Below are 14,848 nucleotides of genomic sequence, written 5' to 3' on the forward strand. Positions count from 1 at the left end.
GCAAAACAAAGAGGCCGGGACACAAATCAGCCACACAGCAAAGACAGATGGTCAAAAACAACCTGGAACATGGAAAAGCAAGGTTAAGTGATCAGAGCATTCATAGAGCCATTTAAACCACGGCTGTCAAAGGTCAAAGGTGAACGACAAAGGAAAGGACTACGGCGACGCTTCAGGTCCAGTCCGAAGCAGACGGGTCGTTGTCATGGTTCAGCGAGGCTTCATAGATGTTGTTTGTTCTGCTTATCAGCCACCGTTCATGTAAGTAACCCAGCTCGCTTTGTGTGGCAGCAATAAGACGCAGCGAATCAGCAGCTTTGCAGATGTAATCAAAGCTCCAGCGAGCCAAAGCGTCCTCAGACAGGACATCGATCCCCGAGCTTTCAGTGCGATACAGGAACCATGTGCCGCTCACCAGAGACCTGTCTGCGCTGCTGCTGGTCTTCAACACCACTGACTGGACTGAAGCCCATCACTGTGTGACGCTGTAGACACTCGGACACTCGCCTCCACACGTAGATAAAACCAGCATCCACCGACTGTCATAAAGCGTTCCCTACCAGGAATCAAGAGGCCAAATATCCAGCTGGGATTATGTTTGTTGATGGCAAAGCCTGGTCCAGGTCAGGATCCACACATTAGTGGATTTATATTTCAGAGAAAGAGACGTGTAACCAAATGCGTGTTCTCTTAAAGTCGTATCCTGTGATTTCACTGGAAAAAACAAACAACTCAAGATTGCGAGTGTAGGTGACACATCCGAGGCCTCTGCTGGGCTCTAAGCCACCCCAGTTACCTGGACTGGTCTCCTGCTGTGTTTTTGCCTCGAATAGTCAAACTGTGGTTTCCACATGTTGCAGAACTGGTTTCTGTGTTGTATTGTTGGATGTTGCTGAGGTAGAGCCTTTGTAGGTGCTAGGGTCCACATTTAGTCCTGTGTGACACCAGTTTAAACTGGGTTTGGGCATAAAACACGTACTGTTGGCCTTTATAAAGAGCGCACAGGCTTCCATGGACGAGGCGTTTTTGTGACCCAGGTCCTTTCTTGATGTGCAGACGGCAGGGAGGGAGACATTTAACCTGAACACACCGACAGTTGTGGGCTGGATATGGTGTCACAGCTGCACAGAGGCTTTGCTGAGAGTCGCCCTTTATTTATATATATAGATCAACAAACCACCTCACTCTGCTCAGTGAGGTGACCCGAACTCCAACTTGAAGGAGTCAGGCAACATCACCAACGATCTTCTTCCACCTGCAGTCGGAGGTGTTGGTTCTTCTGACCATCCTGAGGCACAACTTTCACCTCCTGTCCACTGAAGTTTAAAACAACATGGCTGAAGAACGCAGCGAGCGAGGGATGATGATGCTGACGCATCATCGTAGGACAGCAACGACCATCCAATCAGACAGTTATCTTCATACATCACTGACCGAACAAACATCTGTTTTTATTACACTGACAAACGGTTTCATGCTGATTGAGCTCTGACACCATGTGACATTAGACACACACACACACACACACACACACACACACACACACACACACACACACACACACACACACACACACACACACACACACACACACACACACCGTGTGGCATATTTAGCATCAGCAGTCTCAGAGCATTGAAGTAACTTTGGGTCAGTCCGGCGCCTCAGGTTCGTCTGTACTCCACTGCGTTGACAGTACAGACCCGACATTAAAACACTGTGCGACCCACAGTCCTCCATCACCTCCACCACCTCCATCACCTGAAGCCTTTCTCCTTTAAGGACTTAAACTGCCACCGTAAGCCTACATTTAGCAAGTGCATATAATCTGGTGTGAGACGGTCATCAGAGGCTGGCACTGATGGCGGGCCGTGTCTCGTTATGCGTGCTCGGAAATGTGACCACGTGTGGCGTTGCTATAGCAACCGTACTGCAGTATGACACATAAAATCTGGATTTTTGGACAACATAATATAGCACAAAGTAAAGTGTGCATGAAGCAGCGCTGAGGTAACAGAGCGTCACAGCTCTCTGCACACGCTCCCAACGACGTGCCGTCCTGGCAGGAATGCTTACTCCCAGAGATTTACTGGTGATTCCCACGTTCAGGAATCCCATCTAAACTTCACCCTGACTACTCTGCCTCCATGGTGATTCATGCTGTCACCCACCTTGTTGACACAACGGCTGTATCCCAATCCAGGGTCTGCAGCCTCAAAGGCCGCATTTTAAGGCCGATTACGTCACAGCGGCGCGACGAAGGCTGTCCCAATTCAAAGGCTGCTCGAAATGCGTCCTTCATTTCCCTGAATTTTAAGGCTGTGGCAGTGTAGACTTCGTGGCCCAACATATCCCAGAATGCATAGCGCGGCGGTGGGTGTGGATAAATTTGCCGAAAAAAAAACGGCGGATGATGGGCGGCCAAAGAGTAAACTTTAAGTAAGTACTGAATATGATGTCACTTATTTATGTGCAAATGTTTAATAACGAAGAACATTAAACATTACTGTTGGCCACACAAAGTCATGTGACATTAGTGACGTTTGTACTAACTTGGTTTTAAAGCCTTTAAACTGCCACACAGCTGCACACAGCTGCACACAGCTGCACACAGCTGCACACAGCTGCACACAGCTGCACACAGCTGCACACAGCTGCACACAGCAACGACACTACGAGGCACCTTAAGAAGAAAGCAGCAGTTTGTCACAACATGGAGGCTCCGCCCCACAGCGCCTCTCACAGCACCTGCGAGGCCTTTAAAGTCGGCTCACACACACACGTGCGCACACAGCAAAGCACAACTAGCATGAGTGCACATGAGTGCAGGACGCAGCACAGATCCTCCCTGCTGCAGGAAGGACGATGAGATTTCTTTAATGGTCATTTCCTCTGTGGTTTGTGCTGGACACGCGTCCTGTTGGGTACGAAGGTTGGGGTATTCACTCCTCCACACACCCAGCTTGTTAGCAACACAACAGAATATGCACGGACCTGACAGCTGTGACTTACATGTCACTGTTTACATGTACCAACTGCATCTGCACTGCAGCCGTCAGCACTGCAGCTGCAGTGTCTGCAGCAGAGCGTCATCGAGGCCTGAAGCTTCTAGAGCTCAATCAGGAGCCCGACCCTCAGACACAGGCTACATGTACCAGTTTCAACACTATCATTAAGATGAATAAGCTGTCTTAATTACACAAGTACAGCGCTCACACACTTCCCCTCTAATGTTTCTAACTAGACACGGTACAGCTGCAACACTCAAGGTTCAGGAGGCGGGACAGTCAATCAGTGTGTCGTCAGAACATGTGAACATCACATTATCCATAAATAAATGACGTACCTAAACTCCAAATCCTTCTGCACCACGTGCTGTGAAGACTGAGTGTGTGAGACTCCTACTTACGGCTGTCGTAACAGATGTTGCCCAGAGCTCGGCCAGTCTGCAGCAGCACCTCCTGATCGGTGGAGTTGAGCAGCTGGACTAAAGGAGGGATGAGGCCGGCTTCCACACAGGGACTCCGCATGAACTCTGGAAGCAGAAAACAGGTCAGCATCCAGCTGTGTCAGATTACCAAGCTCAGAGCATCAGCTACATACAAAGGCCGTTATTTCATCTTCACATGCTTAAACCAGCTGAGCCCAACCAAGAGGCTGAAAACATCGTCCTTTCATCAGACACAATCAGACTTTCTGTTAGGCAGTGGTCAGGGATGGCTTCGTACCAGCACTTACTAATGTTACGTTAGAGACCAGGAAATGAAACAGGAAGTAGATTACTGACTGCTGAATGAACAACTGACAGTCGTCGTATCCTGTCTGTGGGAAGGAGGCCTCATCAGTCAGTGTGGATCATTTGGGCTGTCGAGTGGATAAAATGCTGCAGCAGCAGCAGCTTGATATGATCAGGTGAAACTGCTGGACTGTCTGTAGCCCAGCAGACGTTTCCAGAAGCAGTGGCATAAATGCCAGCAGGTCACTGCCACGCTTGGCAAACTGGTGGGGACTCATCATCAGCTGCTGGAAAGCCAGCCATCATCCTGACCTTCTCCTGTTCTGATCATTGTCTGTCTTTACACCACACTCAGGAAACAGAAGCCATGCATGGATCCTGTGCTCACACAATAACCTGCACGGACAGTTTGGCTCTGAAATCCACATAAACATGACCCCTGTGACCCCTGTGACCCCTGTGACCCCTGTGCGCCGACAACGCTCACGCGAGTGTCAGAACTGATCCGCAGAGAAGCCAGGTAGGAATGCAGACACCCAGGAGGAACGACAGGCTGCCCACAGCAGGAGGAAGAAGCCACTGATGCCAAGACTAGGGGCTGTGAGTGTCAGATCCACGGTCCAGGATGATCTTCATCATCCCTGCACAAAGGTGCCCCAGAGACCATCCTACACACAGTAGCAGAGCAGAAGATCCAAACTGGGAGCCAGCAGAGTGGCTGGGACAGGCCTCAGGAGCCGGAGTCCTGCAGCTTTGAGATCACCCTGCTGAACACGCCTGAATCAGGTGAAGAGTTCATTACCAGGCCCGCTCAACACACGTTCAGGGCCTCATTCAGCATTTAACTCAGCTGACATGTGTAAAACCTGCAGGACACTCGAGGCCTGGAGTTCCCACCCTGGTAAAGAAACATCTGTGCCGCATACGACGCGAGGTCCCCAAGACGCCACCACAGCTGCTTCAGAACAACTGGGCTCCTCCTCCTACGTGTTCCTGCGTGACGTCAGGTCCCGCACAGTCGAGCAGCTGCTAACCAACCAGATATACGGCGTTAAGAACCCCGACAACAGAGGAGCAGGGTCCAGGCGTGACATCAGGTGTGTGTGCAGCGCAGCCCTAAAACCACCAGGATACTACACAGCTAGATGAAGGAAGGAAGGAAGGAAGGAAGGAAGGAAGGAAGGAAGGAAGGAAGGAAGCAGCTCGCTCCCTCTTTTGAGATGTAGGAAAGAATCGTGTTAGTGGGGGAATAAACCTAGAAAGCAAACCTCACCATTTTTTGCCACCTCGGCTATAATGTTGGCGACTTTGGGTGTGCAGGAGGACTGTGGGTGTAACAGGGTGGGGAACAGGGGCAGGACGCCCATCTCATGGATCTTCATGCTGGCTTCAGTGCCTGAGGAAGGAAACACAATTTAGTCGAATCATGTGAACGCATCTGAAAACCTTTATTCATGTAAAGCATTCATGTGGAAGTAACAGTGGTTAACGTAGCTCCATATCTACTGCGGCACTTCTCTGCCTGCACTGACATTAAATCAGGCGCAGCTTTACTGTTGTTTCTTACAGAGGCAAACATTAAGTGTTTATTGGAACACTGCTGAATTATACAACCAGATACTGTCAGGATGGTCATTTTGCTTCAAACATCCTGCATTGACTCGTGCATGTGGAACTAATGTGTGAGGGAAGAAATCTTTGTGTCCAGTGAACAATTATTTACCATCTTAACACAAAACTGCTGTGCAGCATCAAAAGAGGGATTGTTGTGAGTTATTGTGCAGGAAGTGCAAAAACGATGACTAGGGAATGTTCCTGTGTTGTGTCGTACGGTGATGTTTGCAGCAGCTGAGCAGAAACAAAGATCAGGGACACGTTTCGTTTGCTAAATTCTTTTAGAGAACATGTTTGAGTCTTTACAGCTCCACCAACTCCACGGTTGTTCTGGGCTGCATTTCAGAATAATGACAAAGCCTGATGAAAGTTTTTGAAATAAAGCTTTGGACAGATTCTCTGCACTGGCAGACCAGTGAGCCCAGTACAGAAGAGGGCAGGTCCACTGGGAAAGAAAGGAACTGGATACGTCTTATTTATTTTGCAGACCTCTGCTGTCACAGGTTGTTTCTCAGAGCATTTGATGGTGCAGGAAACTGGACTCACTGACACCTCCACTCTGTCTGCATCTGTCTGCAGCACAGACCTGCATCTAGAAGTGTTGTGATGGTCCGTCTCTCATCACTGTTAGTCATCTTTTCCTCACAGCACCGTTCATCTCAAATGGGCATCTTTATATTTTTAGTGCCGTCATCACGACTGACGCGATTAACAATGAACCCCTCTGAGAGCAGACCGAGTCTAAGGCTGCGTTCACACTGCAGGCAAAAGCGCATCAAATCCGACTTTTCTGACCCTCTGCGACCATCTATCCATCATGGTGACAGTGTGAACGGCACAAATCCCATATCTTCAAATCCGATCTGGGTCACTTTCGTATGTGGTGCTGAATCCGATACACAGCTGATGTTTCAGAAAGCGACTGCTGTGTGATGGTCAGGTCGCATTAAATCCGTCTTTTATGTCACTGACACAAGACAGACGGCAATTATCAGCGCCGGAGAAGACATCGCGAACGCTTCCATCCAGTGAAACTGCTGGGAAGACAACGTGAACATTTTATTTGTTCTGTATAATCTGCAGATCCTGACAGAAATCTGCAGCTGTCCTTTGAAGCACCACTCCTCTAAAACAGCAACAAGGATCATTATTAGGCCACATGTAGATAACACAATAACTTTAGAACTTAAAGCTAAACTGGGAAACGTAAATCAATGAGCGTTCATTCTGAAAGACCTGCTGCTTTTCTCTTTGAACATTTGTTGTGGCTCATTAATAAGACAGAAGCACTTCTGTGAGCAGCTGTAAGCATCGTCTCCTAAACGCACTTTATTCACCCCTGAAACATACTCCTGTCAGAAACACGCACACGTTGGATTTTGCATTTTCTAAGAACATAATCGGAGCAATGACATAATCGCGCTGTGCTTCCGTGTCAGCATAACCCGAGTGCGAGCATCACTTGGTCTCACTTGCTCGGCGTGCACAGCTGCTCCAAGCATCTACAGCAGTACTTTAATGAAAGGCTCACATTATGATTCTGTCCTAATGATCGAATCCCTGAACAACTTTCAAAGGCACACATACAGGTAAGTATAACAAAGTATTTGCTTGTCTGCCTTCACGTATGAGCCTTTCTTAATCCACAGGTTTAATACGCAGCTATAACAGGTCCATCAGGACGGCACCGGGTTAGGGCTGTATTTGTCTCACACTCTTCACTCCAGTTCATCCCAAAGGTCCTCCTGGGTGGAGCTCAGGACTGTTGCTCCACACCAAATGCACTCCTCCGTGTGTTTTACGGACCCTGCTTTGTGCAGCGGTGAGCAGTCGTGTGGGAACAGGAAGAGGCCGGCCCCCAACTGTTCCCACAAAGCTGGGACCTTGAAGTTGTCCAAAATGTCTCAGTGTGCTGAAATGAGTTATTTTCAGTGGAACTAAGAGGTCCAACTCCTATAAATCAACCCTTCACCCCCACCAAACATGGCACTGTGCAATAAGTCACGCTGATCAGTGCTTGTTGTTATAGTGGTCCATCTATGAAACTGTGTGTACTGTAACTCAACCAATCAATTCATTTATTCAGAGCACAATCTGAAAAGTGATCATTCTGCGAGGACATGCAGAAGACTAAAAACCGAGGACGGGTTAAGTACGGTTCATTTGTAAACACACGGATTTACGAGCTCAAGTCCAAACATGAAGACTGATATTTATTCACGTTTCTGAGTTGTAGTTCAGAAACGTGGTCCAAGGGAGGCGTGCTGACAGATGCACGCGGAGGTTACACGCCTGTACTCACTGTTGTTGGCGAGGGCTTTCAGCAGGCAGTCCAAACAGCTCTCCACACTGTCAGTCGCGCTGTCTGTTGACGCGATCTTCAGCTTCTCTAGGGCGTCACTCAGGTTGTCTGGAAGCAGAAACATTTCATCACCAAAGGTCTGACAGGCAGACGTAGACTGTGGAACTGTGGGAAAAAGCTTTGAATGAAGTTTAACATTCAGCCTTCGAAGCTAATAAAGTACTGTACCTGCAGACTGCACGTCTCCACACCACACACATGATATTGCTTTTTTAATTTTACACTGGTTTCATATTATGTCTGCAGCTTCTCTGTCTCTGGATCTACAGTAACTGCACCTCACCGGTGCTCTGGACAGTACACCAGTTGGCTTAAGTGTGGTACAAACAACCCATAAATACAACAGATTACTAATACTTTCCAGTGCTGCCATCATCGAGTACTAATCTAATACCACTGTTAAATTATGCAAGTGTAATGCTCAGTGGGAGAAGAGACTGGGAGTTGTAACCACACAGCTCAACTATATTTCCAATAACATCAACATCATCTGTGTGGTGTGCTGATGATTATGTCACATGATGCAACCACAAAGTGGCGAGAGTTCAAAACGTGCTGATAAAGAACTAAAACAAAGTCACGTCTACTCTGAAGAAGCAGCCTCACATCTGCCATTTGGCCTGACGCTCTGTCACATGTTTCAGTACGACTTTGCTAAGCTACGAAGCTGCACCGCTTGATGGATTGTTGGAGCGTTACGGCTATCGTAGGCGGAGCCTCGCGGAGTGATACGTGCTGTGCTTCAACATAATGTTACCGTATTGTGTGTGTATAACCTCTTTTTAAGTGTTGTGGATATTATACATGGTTGTGCTGAGGATATGTCGGCCAGTTTCCACTGGAAATGCCTTTTGGTTAAACTGTCAGCGAGGAATTTGCACTGTTACATTTTTATATAACTTTAATACACATAAAAACAGCTGCTTGTTTAAGTGCAAATACATTGATGTTTGTTTGTTTTTTGCACTAATAAAGTTGTGGAGTTGTAAAGTATTTTGTCTCGTGTCAATTATATCGTCAGTTATATCGTTATCGCAAATTTTCTAATGTATATCGTGATAAATGTTTTTGGTCATATCGCCCTGCTCTAATGCAAAGTATTAAAACATGTTAAAACACAACAGCCTTTTTTAAACGTAGTGTAGTTTACTCATACGTCATCACTTACTGACTGCATATCCCACCTGTTTTAATGCAGTACAGTTATTGTTATTATCACTCTTACTGTTCATGACAGTTAAAATGAATAACAATCATATAAGAAATAAAATTGTCGTATACGGGGCCCCATTCATGAGTGAATGAAACCAAGAGTAAACAGAGTAACTGTAATGTTGCTCATGTCTTTTCCAGACTGATTTAAGTGTACATGTTGTCTCCGTGTTCATTTTACATATGAGGTATAATGAAAGTGGGTGAACAGCACGAGGCTGTGTGGTTAGGTGTTGGTCATGTTGGAGCTCAGTTAGAACCATCGTTGAATGGCTGACCAGACTCCCCAACACATGTTTCCAGTGGACGTCTACCTGTAGAAAAACTCCCTTTTAACAGGAAGAAACCTCCAGCAGGAGTGGCTTATTGTTGTGCCCAGTTACGGGTGAAAGAACAGGAACAGGACAAAAGACACGCTGTGGAAGAGAACCAGAGATGAGTAATAACTGATTATTACACCTGTCAGCATTTAATGAACCAGAGTAAAGAAAAAAGGTGAGAAAAGAGGAAACTCAGCACAGCGTGGAAAAGCCCCCACAGCCTACAGCTAGCTAACAGAGGACTCAGGGTCACCTGACCCAGCCCCGACTATCACGAGCACTACAAGTCATCAATCTGCTGATCACGCAAACTGAGTCCCACGCAGCAACAAACCACTTGTTGTTTGGATTAATATCTAAAACAGATTATAGGATGTTAGTTAGTGTAGTAGTGACTATGGGCAGCTTTAAGTGTTGTGCACACAAACAGTTCCTTAAAAAGTATCACAGTTGCTGATGCAGTGATCTGGCTGTCAGCTGCTAATGCACTGCACAACCCACACAAATGGCATGAACAGACATGATGGACATGATGCCAAATATACAGTTGGTGGAGTATTTTGCTTGCTTGAGCTGTCAATCACTGACGCCTCTTCTTCACAGCAGTGCTGCATTTGAAGCCTGACAGGTAAGCAGTAACACACGGTGAATGTACAGCATGCTTTAAGGCCAGCTCACACACAAACCTACAAAGATGCGGTGGTACATGAGCTCTGTGCTCAGTCTGTGCACAAACAAGATGCAGAAACAACAACGTCACATAGAGCAGTGCAATGCATCCAGCAGCACAAAGTGGGCTGCTGGATGCATTGCATAACAGCTGTGGACATGGAAGAGTGCCATGAGCTCCATCAGCAGCAGCGCACTGCCATTTCAGAGGATGCACATTCATCCAACCGAGCGCTGCTTCGACCGCTTTCCAGTCCCAGCTACGCTGCGGGGAAGCGGTGATCAAACGTAATACTCGTCCGGCTAAAGCGTTGTTACAAAGGGAGGCGCGGACAGTGGGTAACGCTACCCCACCCACCCAGCCGAGCACACGATCCAGCTACACTCAGCTTTTCATTAAAAACAGCGTTAAACGGGACACGGTGGAAGCAGAGCAGCACACGCAGTGGCTGCAACGCCGACACACAACGCCCGCCGTCAGACACACGTCGCATGTTGCGGCCGCTTTCATAACAAGCATCTGAGGATGCCCCGACTGAATGGCGAGAGCCGAGCTGGTTAGCAAACCCGGCACAGAGGGAGTCGGCTAGCTAGCAGTCTACTCACCCATCGTGGCAGGACGTGTCTGTGGAAGAGAAATTGGCGTGTTCAGCTCCGTAAACAGAGTAGTACTAGCGCCGCCGTTCGTCTTTTAAACTGCCTCAGAATCGTGAAGTTAGCGGGTGTAGGTTAGCTAGCTCGTTAGCCACTTTAAATAGCAACCACAGCCACAGGGCTGGTAGGTCAGGCTAATAGATCTGACTTCCTCTCACATCCACTTTCACAGTTACGACGTGTAGGCTGGGTCTCGTATCAGCGACTGGCTTTGACATGCCACTGTCAAGGTAGCCGGGCGGGCTTCACGCTGCGGCTTCCGGTCTTTCAGCTTAAAACATTTGGCAGCGCTTTGAGACCTGTCGATGGTGCTCATCGCTGCCCGAAAACGGAAAATGTGGCAGAAAAGAGCGCACGTACTTTCCTTCCGTTACTAAAAGAGTACTTATTTTCTCTCTCGCTGTCTTTTAGGACGGTCCTACACGGACTACAACTGTTTCTGCAGCCTAATGCAAAAGATTTCATGACCGCAACAGCGGAAAACAGTACTCAAAGGTCAAAGGCGGAGCCGCAGCAGTGGCAAAAGTACAGACCTCATGTTTTTAACTTAAGAACAATTTAATTTAATTTTAAAAAGTACAGGCTCTAAAATGTACTCAAAGTCATAAAGGTCAGTATTTTGATCCAACCTTTGAATTACACAGTTAACATACCTCTGTTTGTTTTGCATAGCATTTTATTTTTATATATGGATCCAGTATCTGATTTTTTTTTTTAAAGCTTTAAATTTCCAGTTTCTCAAACACAGCAGTCCTTACCTCTCTTCTTCCTCCTCATCTCGTCCATCTGACTGACCCTCTTATTTCACTGGGAAATATGAAAGACACACTGTATGTCAAACTGCAATTCAATTCAATTTTAGTTATATAGCGCCAAATCACAACAAAGTCGCCTAAAGGCGCTTTATATTATACAGTAGATACAGAGAAAAACCCAACAATCATATGACCCCCTATGAACAAGCACGTTGGCGACAGTGGGAAGGAAAAACTCCCTTTTAACAGGAAGAAACCTCCAGCAGAACCAGGCTCAGGAAGGGGCGGGGCCAACTGCTGTGATTGGTTGGGGTGAGAGAAGGAAGACAGGATAAAGACATGCTGTGGAAGAGAGACAGAGGTTAATAACAGATATGATTCAATGCAGAGAGGTCTGTTAACACATAGTGAGTGAGAAAGGTGACTGGAAAGGAAAAACTCAATGCATCATGGGAATCCCCCTGGCAGCCTACGTCTATTGCAGCATAACTAAGGGAGGATTCAGGGTCACCTGGTCCAGCCCTAACTATATGCTTTAGCAAAAAGGAAAGTTTTAAGCCTAATCTTAAAAGTAGAGATAGTGTCTGTCTCCTGAATCCAAACTGGAAGCTGGTTCCACAGAAGAGGGGCCTGAAAACTGAAGGCTCTGCCTCCCATTCTACTTTTAAATACTCTAGGAACAACAAGTAGGCCTGCAGAGCGAGAGCGAAGTGCTCTAATAGGGTGATATGGTACTACAAGGTCATTAAGATAAGATGGGGCCTGATTATTTAAGACCTTGTATGTGAGGAGCAGGATTTTGAATTCTGGATTTAACAGGAAGCCAAAACAGGAGAAATATGCTCTCTCTTTCTAGTCCCTGTCAGGACTCTTGCTGCAGCATTTTGGATTAGCTGAAGGCTTTTCAGCGAGTTTTTAGGACATCCTGAAAATAATGAATTACAGTCGTCCAGCCTGGAAGTAATAAATGCATGAACTAGTTTTTCAGCGTCACTCTGAGACAGGATATTTCTAACTTTAGAGATGTTGCACAAATGGAAAAAAGCAGTCTTACATATGTGTTTAATATGTGCATTGAAGGACATGTCCTGGTCAAACATGACTCCAAGGTTCCTCACAGCGTTACTGGAGGCCAAGGTAATGCCATCCAGAGTAAGAATCTGCTTAGATACCATATTTCTAGGCTTTTCAGGGCCGAGTACAATAACCTCAGTTTGATCTGAATTAAGAAGCAGAAAGTTAGCGGCCATCCAGGTCTTTATGTCTTTAAGACATTCCTGCAGTTTAACTAATTGGTGTGTGTTATCTGGCTTCATGGACAGATAGAGCTGGGTGTCATCTGCATAGCAGTGAAAATGTATGCTATGTCTTTTAATGATGCTGCCTAAGGGAAGCATGTATAATGTAAACAGAATTGGTCCTAGCACTGAACCCTGTGGAACTCCATAATTAACCTCAGTGTGTGAAGAAGAAGAAGACAATCGACCTCTGTTGGGGTAGCGTTCAGATAGCTTCTCTGCTCTGTGTTGGTACAGGGCATTGGAGATGATAACAGTGGGTGGATTATATTCTTAAATTTAGCTACAGCGCTTTCAGAAAGACATCTACTTTGATAAAGTCTACTCTTTACCGCTGTGTAATCAATTATTGTAAATGTAAATGTTATCAGGAAATGATCAGACAGGAGAGGGTTTTCAGGAAACACTGTTAAATGTTCAGTTTCTATGCATATGTTAAAACAAGATCTAGAGTGTGATTAAAGTGGTGGGTGGGTTCTTTTACATTTTGAGAGAAGCCAATTGAGTCTAATAACAGATTAAATGCCATGTTGAGGCTGTCATTTTTAGCATCTACATGGATGTTAAAATCACCCACAATAATTATTTTATCTGAGCTCAGAACTAAATCAGATTAAAAGTCTGTACAGAAACACTTTGTCAAAACACAAATACTTGCCAGTATTTGTTGCTCTGAGAGAAACTTCATCCATTTGCTTCCACTTATCCTTTTCAAGGCGCTGGAGCCTATCCCAGCTGTCATAGAGCGAGAGGCAAGGTACACCCTGGAAAGGTTGCTAGTGTGTCGCTAACACACAGAGACAGACAACCATTCACACACAATCAATTAACCCATCCCTACAAACTGCATGTCTCTGGAGTACCCAGAAGGAACCCACGCAAACATGAGGAGAACATGCAAACTCCACACAGACAGGCTCTGGCCTGATGGTGGAATTGAACTCAGGACCTTCTTGCTGTGCAGCAACAGTGCTAACCACTGTGCCACTGTGCTGACGAACTTTGCACTTGAAATGATCACCATTTGAAAAAATGTTACCCCCAGCACAGTTTATGGGCATCTGCACCAAAAGATGCTCTTCTAGTTAAATGGTAAATGGACTGATTCTTGTACAGCGCTTTTTACTCAAAGCGCTCTATGCAACATGCCTCATTCACCCAATCACACCCACTCATACAAGCACTTCTAAACCCAAGTGCAAACTAATCTACATTCACACACATTCACACATGAACGCATCAGAGTATGAATGTGAGTATGAATCAGTTCTGACTCACTTTAATCAGTGTTATAAGTGATGCATATGTTACTGTACATGTTTAACTGTTTGTATATGTAAGTGTTGAGTTCCACCTTGTGCTCTGGCCTTTTTGCTTGTTGTTCTCTGCACTTGGGTGATCTTTACACTCCTGGAGTTGCTGCTGCACCCTCCACCTCCACTATTTCTGTGGCTCTGCCCCCTCCACCTTCTGCCTACCTCTTCTGCTCCATCCCCACAGCTTCCCCACAGGAGACATCACAGGAGACATCACAGGAGACATCTCCTGCATCCTTCTGAGCGACCCTGAACATTCCCTGACCCCTTCAGGGGGAGTGAGAAAGAGCCAAGGCTGAGACATGGATCAGTGTCCTGTGGGCCAGTGAGGGGCAGCAGCCTTATTAAGGTGGCTGTGAAGTTCCAAAGGAGCTGCATCCTGTATCCTTCTCTTCCATGTCGATGTTTAGCATTTATCTTTATCACATCTTAATTTGAGGAAATTGTCTCGTTTAAAGCTGAGTAAACCCAAAACATTTAACTTAATCACCTTGTCAAATGACAACATTTCTTATATAAACATTTAAAAATTGGTTATATTCTTGTCTGATAACAGTAATAAACTCTGCTGGCTTCTCACAGTTCTGGGTCTTTCTGATGGTTTATGTTTTGAGTCCTTTGTACTGTGTTTGTTATTTCCCTGTGGTTTCAGTTCTGGTTATCACAGGTTTAGTTCTTAGGTTTTATAATGTGGCTTCCCTGTGTTCCATGCTGTGTCTACTGCGCCTTTCTGTCCCATGTTTCAGCTTCCTATGTTCTGTCTCCCCAGTTGCTGCTCAGTTTGCATGTCTAGAGTTCAGTCAGTGTGTTTCCTGTTTTACTTTGAAGGTAGTTCAGTCTAGTTTTGCTTCCCTCGTCTCGTCCAGCCTGATCACTCCCAGCTGTGCTCTCCTTCTGTGTCTCATCCCTGTA

At 46.2% G+C, this 14,848-nt stretch overlaps 1 protein-coding gene across 2 annotated transcripts in view; it reads right to left on the bottom strand.

Annotated features, from left to right (window-relative positions):
• Positions 1-10,877, bottom strand: part of rap1gds1 (RAP1, GTP-GDP dissociation stimulator 1) — a 25,109-nt gene extending 14,232 nt beyond the window's left edge. The window contains exons 1-4 of one of the 2 annotated variants that reach the window (XM_085253838.1): positions 10,520-10,877; positions 7,653-7,760; positions 5,010-5,132; positions 3,410-3,535 (exon numbers count right to left, since the gene is read on the bottom strand). In XM_085253838.1, the coding sequence (XP_085109964.1) occupies positions 3,410-3,535; positions 5,010-5,132; positions 7,653-7,760; positions 10,520-10,523 (361 nt within the window). In that variant the 5' untranslated portion in view covers positions 10,524-10,877. The remainder of the gene's footprint in view (positions 1-3,409; positions 3,536-5,009; positions 5,133-7,652; positions 7,761-10,519) is intronic. The other variant, XM_085253847.1, reaches the window with a different exon arrangement.
• Between the last annotated feature and the right edge of the window lie 3,971 nt (positions 10,878-14,848).

This window comes from Mchenga conophoros, linkage group LG3 (genome assembly GCF_057382185.1).
Source record: "Mchenga conophoros isolate Kocher_MC1m ecotype Shallow Benthic linkage group LG3, M_conophoros_male_GT1.1, whole genome shotgun sequence".
Taxonomy (NCBI): domain Eukaryota; kingdom Metazoa; phylum Chordata; class Actinopteri; order Cichliformes; family Cichlidae; genus Mchenga; species Mchenga conophoros.